At 35.6% G+C, this 12,205-nt stretch overlaps 1 protein-coding gene across 2 annotated transcripts in view; it reads left to right on the forward strand.

The window, feature by feature from the left end:
• The window catches only part of Stam (signal transducing adaptor molecule), a 50,127-nt gene that overhangs the window by 19,247 nt on the left and 18,675 nt on the right, over positions 1 to 12,205 (forward strand). For both annotated transcript variants that reach the window (XM_069990444.1, XM_069990443.1), the window contains exons 3-8: positions 1,499 to 1,574; positions 1,655 to 1,750; positions 3,620 to 3,766; positions 6,770 to 6,860; positions 8,114 to 8,306; positions 9,889 to 9,983. In XM_069990444.1, coding sequence (XP_069846545.1) covers positions 1,499 to 1,574; positions 1,655 to 1,750; positions 3,620 to 3,766; positions 6,770 to 6,860; positions 8,114 to 8,306; positions 9,889 to 9,983 — 698 coding nt within the window. The remainder of the gene's footprint in view (positions 1 to 1,498; positions 1,575 to 1,654; positions 1,751 to 3,619; positions 3,767 to 6,769; positions 6,861 to 8,113; positions 8,307 to 9,888; positions 9,984 to 12,205) is intronic.

Genomic DNA, 12,205 nt, shown 5'->3' on the forward strand with positions numbered 1-12,205 from the left:
AATAGTTACTGATTATTATTTTTTTTGTGTGCTGATCCTGGACTTGAAGTCTGGGCCTGGGCACTGTTCCTGAGCTTTTTTGCTCATGGCTGGTACTCTACCCCTTGAGCTACACCTTCACTTTTGGCTTTTTGGTGGTTAATTGGAGACAAGAGTTTCACAGATTTTCCTACCTGGACTGGCTTTGAAACACAACCCACAGATCTCAGCCTCCTGAATAGCTAGGATTACAAATGTGAGCCACTGGCGTTTGGCTAATTTTCAGAGGTATCAGTCCTTCATGGCAGAGGAGGAACTGCAAAGCACAGCAGCTTGCATCGTAGAGGTCAAAAAGCAGCGATAATGACTGCTAATAAACTTTCTCTGTTTACCATTTTCATTCCATTTGGGCCCTACCGTATGGGATGGTGCCATCCATTTTCAGGCTTCCTGAATTTTGATTTCTTTCTACTCAGTTTATTGATATTACTTACTCTCTTCTTGGGATCACCATCCTTTCACTGTGATTTGCAGTTAGGTAGTGAGTATACACTAATATAGGAAGGAGGTTGAGACAACCCTATAGTTTAATTAATGTGTCTTCTTCCTTGGGGAATTTTTCAACAGTACTGCCTATGGCCTAATGTCTAACATTTGTGTGTGTGTGTAAATTTGTTAAATGTGATTATTATGTATAGTATATTACAACTGTTACATCAGATTTATTTTCCTTTAAAGGAAATTGACAGCAATATCATTTGACTTCTGACTTAAAGCCAGAAGAGATGTACCTTCCCTGGTTCTAAGATGTGGGCAGGTGGGGAGTGAGCTTAGAGGAATAGGTTGGAAATTGGACCAGCAGTCAGAAGCCACTGAGGAAGATACAACATGGGAAACTTCCACAGTGTTTTGTCCTTATCAAGAAGGAATGTCTTAATTATACTCTTGCATCCCTGTAAACAGTCTCCATATGGGTGCAATGTCCTTGAGTGTCAGATTTCTTGAGTGCCTGACTGGCATATTCCACTCCATGGGTTTCCCTCTCCCGTGGTGGTTGTAGAACAGCGGCTGACCCACTGTAGCCAGCTCCTGGAGGTGATCAGGCATGGCTTAGGCCCAGAGAAAGCTGGGCCTACTACTGTGGGACACATTTGTCCATATATATTTAAAACTTATTTTCTCAGTTTTCTAATTGTACAGCAGGAATATAAATTTGGTCACATTAATTCCATCACAGCTGGAGCTGTAAGTCTTGGGCCTACCAAGGCCTATTTTTAAAACCCTTCCATGTACAATTAGCTTGAAATGTCTAAACTATGATTAGTAAGCAAGAGAGTTAATTTTATTTGAAAAATTTGAAAGGAACTAGTTAGTGTACAGTTTTTTAAACATATCATTAATAAAAATTAGACTACTCTACCATATCATTACTTTTGTATAGTAGTCTATTGGCTGCCAAAACTTAAGGAGGAGGGGAAGGCTAGATATATTATTAACCATTATGTTTCTCATTTTGCAGTCCTAAAGATTGTCTCCGGTCTATTATGAGGCGAGTGAACCATAAAGACCCCCATGTTGCTATGCAAGCTCTGACTGTAAGTCGTTTCATTTTAAGCTGTACTGGAAGGTATTTGCCAGAATTGAGCCTCTTTAACCTCTGATTTTATGTTTCTAGCTTCTAGGAGCATGTGTATCAAACTGTGGCAAAATTTTTCATTTAGAAGTATGTTCACGAGATTTTGCTAGTGAAGTAAGCAACGTATTAAATAAGGTATGTAGTGTTATTTTTGGAAATTAAGATAGTCTTCTTCATGTATTCTAATGTTCTGCTCTATACATTTCCAATCACAAAGGACTATTCTGTGTGTTTCCTAGGCCATGTTGCAACTATATGTCTGTTCTATGCTTTCCATATTAATTTGAGAGTTGATTTTTTTTTCTTTTTTTGGCCAGTCCTGGGGCTTGAACTCAGGGCCTAGGCACTGTCCCAAGGCTAGCATTCTACTACTAAGCCACATTCCCAGCCTGAGAGTTGATTTTTTTCAAGCCACAATAAAGTGAGTTTTAACTTTTCCCATCTTCATTTCTTTCATCTAAGAAAACATATTTCTTTATCTAATTAAATAATACCCATGTATTTTAGGCATAGTTTTTGTGATCATTTTTTTTGTAGCCACAGAACTATTTTTCTAATGTTGACCTCTTTAGAAAAGACTGCCAGAATATGAGGCATTGTTGAATTTTCATCATACATGATAGTCATTACAGGATTTTAGTGCTGTATATATTTTAGTATTATAATGCTATCATTATCATGTCAGCCAAAATTTTCAGTTGCCCCAAAAGTGGTGGCTGGGAATTTTCTTCCAGCGATTGTCCCAAACCATCCTTAGATGGGCCACTATGATTCCAAAGGGAGAAGCACTGATTGTTTCAAAGCATTTGTCACATTGACTTCTGTACGTTGGCTGGCAGTGCTCTTCTGATGACATTGAGAAAAGGACGTTCTGTTTAGTTCTGTCTTGAATGAGGTGGTCAGGACATGGAGTTTCTATGAGGGTTTAAGAAATTTACCTCAGACAAGGCAAGTGTTTGTTTACCAACATCTTTGATCTTTCAGTGTTTCATACAACAACTTGGATAATTTTTATCCATGCCTGGGAATGTTTAGGGTCCTTGTTTGGGTGCAAGTCTGTAGAAGAAAATAGGTAGCTGGCCAGACCACACAGAGGTCAAAATCCTCTGTGTTTCTCCAGGACACAGAAACACAGTAGGGGAACCTGGGTGGCCTTGAAATTGCCAACTTATTTGCATGTGAGACCAAAACTTCAGTTCTACAATTCAGGGAATTAAAAAAAAATTAGTAAGTAATAGGAGTTTTCTTAGTAAACATTTGTTCTAGCTACTTGGGAAGTGGGGAGGCAGAGATTGGGAGAATCATGATACAATGGCAACCCAGGCCAAATCAAAAACCAAACAAAAACTCAAATTCTTGAGACCCTATCATAACTAATAAAAGCTGGGTATGACAATACATTTCTGTCATCCCATTAGCAAGAAGCTAAATAGGAATGTCATATTCTAGGATGGCCTAAACATAAACAGGAAACCTTATTTGAAAAATAACTAAAGCAAAAGGGATGAAGTCGTGGGCTCAAGGGTTAGAGTACCTAATTTAAAAAGGTGTGGCCCTGAGCTCAAATCCCAGTATGGCCAAGAAAAAAAAGGAATTGAGGAAGTGTACCAGTAATTCTGTCCCTGACAGTTTTCCATTGGTCTTCAAAAAGCAAGAAAAAAAAAAAACCAATTTATCTTTCTGATGTGTAAAGTATATTTTAGTTGCAGAATTCTCTAAAAATCCATGTCTTTCTGATTTTCATAATTAAGCTATTGCATATCTAATGTTGAATTTTGAAGTGATTCAGATATAATTTTATATATATGTTAAACAACATTTCTAATAATTGCATTTTCTTATTTTCACATGGATCTATAGGAGTAAATTATGATTCAGAAAGATATATATATGACTTCTCTATTTCAAATATTTGAAATAAATAATTTATAATTTTCTAACATTTCTGTATTAAATGTCTAGTGAAGAAATAGGTACTTTATGTTCTTTTTCCCTATTTCTTAGGGTCATCCTAAAGTTTGTGAGAAATTAAAGGCGCTAATGGTGGAGTGGACAGATGAATTTAAGAATGACCCTCAGCTTAGCCTAATATCAGCAATGATTAAAAACCTTAAGGAACAAGGAGTTACCTTCCCAGCTATTGGCTCTCAGGTATTTTGAAAGTCTCTTGTGTTATGGTTTGCATTTCCATAGTAGCATGTTTGTTTGACATTTTCTTTACTGCATTCCTGCTACTTTTATGTTAGTCTTAAATTCAGAGGTGTCTAAAATGCCATAGTGGAATATGCCATTGTCCCATCTTCATCTCCCACTATTTCACCTTTATAAATCAAGTGGCTTGCAAGTGCAAACCTTTTAACATAGTTTAACATAGTTAAAATCAGAATTACTTTTTTAAATCAGGTAGTCCTAACGATCTCTCAGTAAATTTTCATAATGCTATAATTTTATCTACAAAGAATGACAGCTCAGATATCCACGTATCTTTAAACTTTAGGGATGAGTTTATAAGATGTTTTTACTAGGAAATTATATTAAAAATGAAAAGGAGATAGGAGGAAGAAATGAAAGAGATGCATACAAAACTGCTTTTCCTTAATAAGAACTGACCAGAATATAAGTCCTCTTCTTCTTGCTCAACTGGTATGATTGAACTGGTTTACTCCTCCCCCACCCCAGCATTGTTGATTTAATGGGATCAATCTTTGATTTATGTCATATAGGAAAAAGATGAAGTGATACCTTCTGTATTTGTTTTCTAGATACCATCCTTTAGGATGCCCAACTGATGTGTAGCTGGCTAAAAATGTTTGGTATTTAATGTAGTGCCTGTCTTTTAGTGTCTGGATCAGGACAAATGTTGAGTGGTGTGAAATAATGACGGGAACACCCTCTCTATGAAGGACTTGCCATCTCAGTACTTGAAGGAGTCTTGTAGATTACTGCTTTCACCCACAGATACCTAGATTTTCTTTCTACAGCATTTCCATTTTGGAGTGCTCTTAAGATGGTGAAAATCTAGGAATATATCTGAGAGAGCATGGAAGCAAAGGACATTTTTCTCTTATGGGAAAAAATCAGTTTATGATTAATTTTATAGTGCTTTGAGGCATTTTCATGCATAATTGTTAGTTGGCGTTTACTAAGAATAATTTTGAAATCTATAATTAAGGGACAGTTTTATTCAGTGTAATCCAAAATATGTTGATACCAGAAACAATGTGTATTTATGTAACAGTTGATTGACTTCAGAGAACCAGACAATTCAGATACTTGATAGAATTGCATTTTTTATACCTATTCTAGAACTTGTTATACAAAATGTAATTCATCGATAAGCCTTATGAGGATAATACAGTTAAAAAGTAGTGGAAATGGGATTTGAAACCATGTTTGCCTGACTCCAAAACTTGGCTTTTTAATCACCATTTCATCATGCCTTGTTTGACAGTGTTATTAGAGGAACACAGAAGAGAATGTATAATTACAGAGTTTAGGAGAAAGTGATGTTTTTAGCTGCCTGCTGATTGGTGAGTTGACTAAAGAGTTGACTAACCAGTGATATAACTAGAGGAGGAAGAACACTGTAAGTAGGAGTAAATGGGGTATAGGCCAGTACATTGGCTGCTCAGGAGCTGCTAGCAGCTTCTAGTGTCTGGTAGAATGGTTGAAATGAACCTGGCAAAACAAGCTGAATTTTGATTTGGAGTGAATGTATGCAAAAAATGAGAAGCTTGTCATTCTAGACATGTGAATCACATTGTATGTGTACTTACTGTAATTATCTTATTTATATAAGATATTATATTTATTTTTATTATAAGATATATAACTATTCTTACTTATATAAGTTATGTTTAATTTGACCAGTAGTATACTGTCAAAATTTTAGTTTATAATAGCATTTTAGGCCACTTCAGGTTGTTCATAAAGAGATAACTACTGAAGTAAGTGTTTTGAACTACTTGTTTTTAAAATAATCATCTGCTTCCATCTTCTAACCTCTCAGTTTAACCTTGTACGCAAAAAGAGTTTTTCACTTTTTTTTCTTTAGTTGATCATGGGGCTTGAACTCAGGGCCTGGGTGCTGTCCCTGAGCTCTTTTTTTTTTCTTTTTAGTATTTCTACCTTTCAGTATCAAATTTATTAAATATAATTCTGCTTAATACTTAACATTTAAGTAAAACAAATTATTTCTCCCAAAATAATAAAATTACTTTTATTATTTTATTGAAATAAAATTCTACCTTTTAAAAGTACAATTGGATAAATTCATCAATGGAAACTTTTAACCTAAGCATACTACAAATATCATCACAAGGAAGATAACAAATATCATTATTGCTCCCGTGCTTTTGATAGTTAGTTGCTCAGTCATTTGCAATCCTTAAGTATTTACTATTTTTGATGCTGACATTATTGTTTAGTATAAATTGCTGATTATCTGTTCAAGTATATAAGAATACAGTTGGTCTTTGTAGTAATTGTAAGAATACAGTTGGTCTTTGTAGTAATTAAACTCCCTACTCCTCGGTTTTTGTAGGTTTCATAAGATTTATTTTCTCTATACTGTTCCATCTTCTATTTGTAAAAACGTGTTTTTTTTTTCTTCTTTTCAGATCTGAGTAATTTTATTTGATTTTCTTGTATTGCTTGGATACAATTGGCAGTAGAGTGTTATTGTAAAAGCAAAAACATTTCCCTGTGAGTGGAGCAGAAACACACAGCTCTTTTGCTCAAGCCAACATTCTACCACTTTGAGTTTTCTTGTGGTTAATTGGAGAAAGAGTCTCATGGACTTTGCTGCCCAGGCTGGCTTCCAACCATGATCCTCAGATTTCAGTCTCCTGAGTAGCTAGGGATACAGGTGTGAGGCACTGGCACCAAGCTTGCTTTTCACTTTTAAGTGTCCAGATGCTTTTTATTCTCTTTTTCCTGATTTTGACTGTTCCCTCTCCTTTGTAAGGTGGAATATTTTTCAGATTGGATTCTTCTTTTAGAAATCTATAGTAGTCTGATGAAAGTAGTAGATGGATACAAGTTCTTAGACTAGGTATTGGTTGGAGAATTTAAGAGAACTCTCAAATATTGTGTTCTTTGTGTGTGTGTGTGTGTGTGTGTGTGTGTGTGTGTGTATGTGTGTGTGTGTGTCAGGCTGCAGAACAAGCAAAAGCAAGTCCAGCTTTAGCAGCCAAGGATCCGGGAACTGCGGCCAACAAAAAGGAAGAAGAAGACTTAGCAAAAGGTACGTCCCTAGATATGTTAAGAAAACTAAGCAGCTTCTCTTGTTGTTATATTGTGGTGAGGGTGGTGTTGGGGCTTGAATTTAGGGCCTTGTGTGGTGCTCTACACTAAGCCATGCCTCTGGCCATAGATTTTCCTTTAGACATTAAAAGAAAATTACAACTAAAGCAGAAATATATCCTACTCCCTCTTCGGTGCCATTTCTTTCCTCTTCAGGGGCAACTACTATCATGTATGTACTTTCAGTCTGTTTTTGTATTTTCATTACACTGTATATCCAAAAACCAATATCACATACTTTTGTTGCTCACCAAATTCTTTTTTTTAATAAGCAGTACTTTAGAAGTACCACATGCAACTTGATTTTTTTTATTATGTTTGAAATCTGTTTATGATAAGACCCTATAAGTTAATTTGTTTTAATATTTAATAATTCCAATGAAGTAGCATATTATATCCTTTCTGATCTCTACTGGTAGGCATTTGTGTTCTTTCTGTTTTTTTTTTTTTTCACACTGACAGTGTGTGGTAAATGTTCATCTACATGTTTTCTTGCACATATGTATATAATACTATGGATGACTAAGTGATATTGTTGGATAATGGAAGAGATGTGTTTTCAACTTTGCTAAATGTTTGAATGATTTTATTTCTCCATACACAATGTATTGAGGCTTAATTCTGAATATTTATAATTTCCTAAAAACAGTTGATACTGGCACAAGTTTAATTTTTGTGACTGATGGGTTTGAAGTAACAATAAGTTCTAGGTTCTTAGATACCACCTACGAGACTGTTTAAGTCTGCAGTGAAACTTGAAACACTTAAATTTTCCAGGTGATTTTGATGATCATTTTGAGAACTTAAAATATTAAATATCTGTTACTAAACATTTTTTAAAAGTATATTTTTATTGTCCAGCATAATTAAAACTTTTCTCTTTTTCAGTAAAAGTAATAGTCAGGGCCTGGCTGAGTGGCTGAAGAGGTAGAGTGCTTGCTTAGCAAGCATGAAGACCTGAGTTCAAATCATAGTCTCCCATGGCCAAAATAGTCATGAACAGTTTTTTAAGATTTATCTTTATATTTTCACTTGTGAGTGAATGAACATAATTGACATAATGATTTGTGTTCACTATGTGAACTTTGGTCCTGTTTTTTTTCTATACTGTGAGGAAAAAAATGTTACTTGTTCGTGAGTTATGTTTTGTACCTTTTGAGATTGTCGGGGTCTTTAAAACTCATTATTTTCCAGCCATTGAGCTGTCCCTCAAGGAGCAAAGGCAGCAGTCAACTACCCTTTCCAGTTTGTACCCAAGCACCTCCAGTCTTCTAACTAATCACCAACATGAAGGCCGAAAAGTTCGGGCCATCTATGACTTTGAAGCTGCTGAAGATAATGAACTTACGTTTAAAGCTGGAGAAATTATTACAGTTCTTGATGACAGGTAGTGATTAGTTATAAGTTACAATTTTATAATTCTTGTGAAAATATAAGCAATACTTTTGTGTTTCACATTATTACTCTTTAATGCAGTTACCAGATGTAATCAAAATATTAACCAGATATTTAGATGATAATTTATTTGCTTCTCTGTCTTTTATATATTCTTATTTTGTAGCTTAGGGTTTTGTCTCATTTTTTAAGATTTTATATTTTTTTGTAAGCCTATTTGTGGTTCCACTTAAAAATACAGATGGTTAAATCATTTAAAACATTTTAGAAAATACATAGACTTTAGAAAATACACTAGTTTTGAGCGCTGGTGGCTCATGTCTGTAATCCTAGCTACTCAGGAGGCTGAGATCTGAGGATTGAAGTTCAAAGCTAGCTGGGGCAGGAAAGTCCATGAGATGCTTATTGGAGATGCTTATCTCCAATAAACTAGAAAACCAGAAGTGGTGCTGTGTGTGGCTCAGGTGGTAGAGCACTTGCCTTGAGCTGAAGAGCACAGGGACAGCTCCAAAGCCCAGAGTTCAAGCCCCATGACCGACAGAGCAAAAAAGAAAATATACTAGTTTTGTAAGAAGTTCCTAATTTCTTGATTTTACTTATGCAGAACAATATCCATGTGGAACAAAATGATTTTATGCTACATTAACAGAGAAGTGCATCATTTTTTCAAACTACAGCTAGATGATGATTTAAGTGACAATCAGTACTAGTAGAATTTGCAAATGGTTTTTTAAAAATAAGTTGAGATTGATTTAGGGTTATCTCTGTATTGTCATTGACTAGCCATTTTTGTTGCCATAATAAACCACTGTGGTCTGGGTGACTTAAATAACAAATTCATTTCTTATAGTTGTAAAGGAAGAAAAGTACAGATCCCCCAGAGTCCATTGTTCCTCTTATTACAAGTAGGGAATAAGATTTTACCAATCCCATTCCAGACTTTCTCCATATTACCTAATCCTCTTCTAAAGACCCCCTCTATCACCATGGAGATTAGGATTTCAAAAGACAAATTTTAGATCAGATTGTAACATTTGTATTTTGACATTTTCATGTAGACAGAAAACTGTAAAATTTGATACTTAGAATGACACAAAACTTGAGTTTTTTAGTGACCACATACTTGCTTTCTAAGTAGTGAGCATGGAGAAATATATGGTGTTTGTGTTTAGATACTGAAAGTGTGCTCTTTGTGAAGTATTGTACTCTGGGAGGTATGGTGTAGCTTGCTAATGAGTACTAGTAAGAACAATGGTTTAGTGTGAATTAGTCTACCTTTATATCTTACGATCAACAGTCTGGAGCCCTTGAGCCACCTAAAATTGAGTTTTTAAGCAGTAGGATGATAGGGTTCATAGTTTTTCATTAGATTCTCAAAGTATTCACTGATCTTTAAAAAGATGCAGACCTGCAGAGATTGTTTCAGGCCTCATTTCTTATTGGTAGTGAAGATCCATTCATTGGTTTCTTTACTAGATTGTTGTGGGATTCCAATCTAGCAGTAAGTTAAATAGTATAAAAGATAAAAAATTATAGAGATGAAAATATAGTAAAGCATTCTTTTTTGTTCATAGTGATCCTAACTGGTGGAAAGGTGAAACTCATCAAGGCATAGGATTGTTTCCCTCTAATTTTGTGACTGCTGATCTCACTGCTGAGCCAGAAATGAGTAAGTGTTTTTCAGTCTGTCCACCAATGATAGATAATCCACAGTCTTCTCAATGAAAGTTGGGTTAAAGTCAACTGTCTGGAGCAGTGACTTTTCAAATGCTAGTGGACTAGAAGGCGTTCGTTGAAAATTGCAAAAATAGGGCTGGGAAGGTGGCTCAGTGGTAGAGTGCTTGCCTTGCATGCATGAGGCCCTGGGTTCAATTCCTCAGCACCACATAAGCAGAAAAAGCCGGAAGTGGTGCTGTGGCTCAAGAGGTAGAGCACTAGCCTTGAGCTGAAGAGCTGAGGGACAGCGCCCAGGCCCAGAGTTGAGGCCTCACAACCAGAAAAATAAATGAATGAATGAATGAATGAATGAATGCAGAAATAACCTGTAAAAATTGAAGTCCTTTAATCTGTCAAGATTATTTCCAGACAGAATATAGGCTTTTTAATAGCATCTGTAACCATTTGTATAAATGTGATTATAAAAGAACAAGTCATTAAGAAGTGTTCTTTTCAGCTAAAGAGTGCCAAAACAGTGTGACCTCTTAAAGGGCAGGGCAGCTTTCTGGTTTCTAGCCCTAGACTTGACAGCAATAGCCTCTGAGCCACCAAACAATCCTATGTCCCCAGGTCAGGAATACTGAAGGAGCCATATAACTGTGGTATTTAACTAATATATAATGATTATTTTGTTGTATTCTCAAACCTTTGATGATGAGGAGAAAAGAACTAGAATGTGAGGCCATGGAGGAAAAGCAGTTTTCAAGGCAGCTATAATAGTTGCAGGAGATATAATTGCCAGTATTCTGTCAGAGTATTGGGGTACATTTCTTGGTGACACTGAATTTCATAGTGAATTTGAGCCATCAAGTTTAAGCTTCTGTTACTTAAGAAAACATGTGTTCAGGCCTGGGAAAGCTTTCTATTAGTGACTGCAAGACTTAAAATTTCTACATTTTCTATGTAAGTTTGTAACCTGCAGTCTCCAGCTATATACCTTTTTGTCTTCCAAAGAAAGTGACAAGCTATAACATCCCTAGTTGTTTTTTAGTTCACAGGAATTTTATGACTTTTTGTCTTCGCATCTTTATTTTTCTCCCATTTGCACTGGATCTTACCTACAATGTATGTTACATACATATTTATAGAATAAATAATGTGTAAATAACATGTGTTAACAGTGAATATATACTTCACTTCTCTTTGAAGAGAGAGTTTTAACCTCTCGCAGTTACTGCCAGCTTATCTTGTTTCACTTTTTTTTTTTTGGTCGGTCATGGGCCTGAACCCTGGGCCTGAGTGCTGTTCCTCAGCTCTTCAGCTCTAAGCTAACGCTCTACCACTTGAGCCACAGCGCCACTTCAGGCTTTTGCTGCTTATGTGGTGCTGAGGAATCGAACCCAGGATCTCATGCATGCAAGGCAAGCACTCTACCACTGAGCCAACTTCCTAGCCCCTTGTATCACTTTTGTAGCACAGATTTCAGTCACGTTCTTTTTTGCTATTACTAAAAACATGTGATGATTTATTTCAATGGCATTGTATAGTATTCTTTTTAATAACTTGGGCAGGTTGTATTGTTCTTTGGGTATTGCGGTTTTATTTTGTTTTAGTGTACCGGTGTTAGAAAGATTAAAATGGTTTTGGACTTTTCTTCAAGACAATTTAAGATGTCATGCATTAATGTGAGTCATGTCTGTCTCAATTTTTTTCAATTGTATGGCAGAGCAACTTTATTATGAGCTTTCTAGTATTTTGTGTCACTGGACAATGAAAAGAGAAACAGAAGGATCCAAGCTCGTGTAATTTAATTGTGATTTTCAAACTTGAAAAATGGTTGCTATATGATCCACATTTTTTCTACTTAGTTGTCTTGGAGTTATAGTTTGATACTGTGAAAATGATATATATATATATATATATATATATATACACACACACACACACACACACACACACACATATATATATATATATATGAAAGCAATATTTTTACAGTCCACACATATAGTATTGGAAGCTGTGTGGAAGAAGGCTCCAAACTGCATTGTCAGCTGTATTCTCTTATGAGTAAGAGCCAATGCAGTGCTTTCTCAGCTTCCTATTTGTTAATAACTTACAGTGTAAAACACAAAAGTGTCTGTAAGCAGATGTCTCTTTTCCCTTGTGGGAAAATGAACCTGCTGAAGTTTTTTTGTTTGTAGAATTTTGGTTTATAGTACTTTGAATGGAGTG

The sequence above is a fragment of the Dipodomys merriami genome, unplaced genomic scaffold (genome assembly GCF_024711535.1).
Source record: "Dipodomys merriami isolate MVZ:Mamm:240054 unplaced genomic scaffold, mDipMer1.0.p SCAF_4, whole genome shotgun sequence".
NCBI lineage: Eukaryota > Metazoa > Chordata > Mammalia > Rodentia > Heteromyidae > Dipodomys > Dipodomys merriami.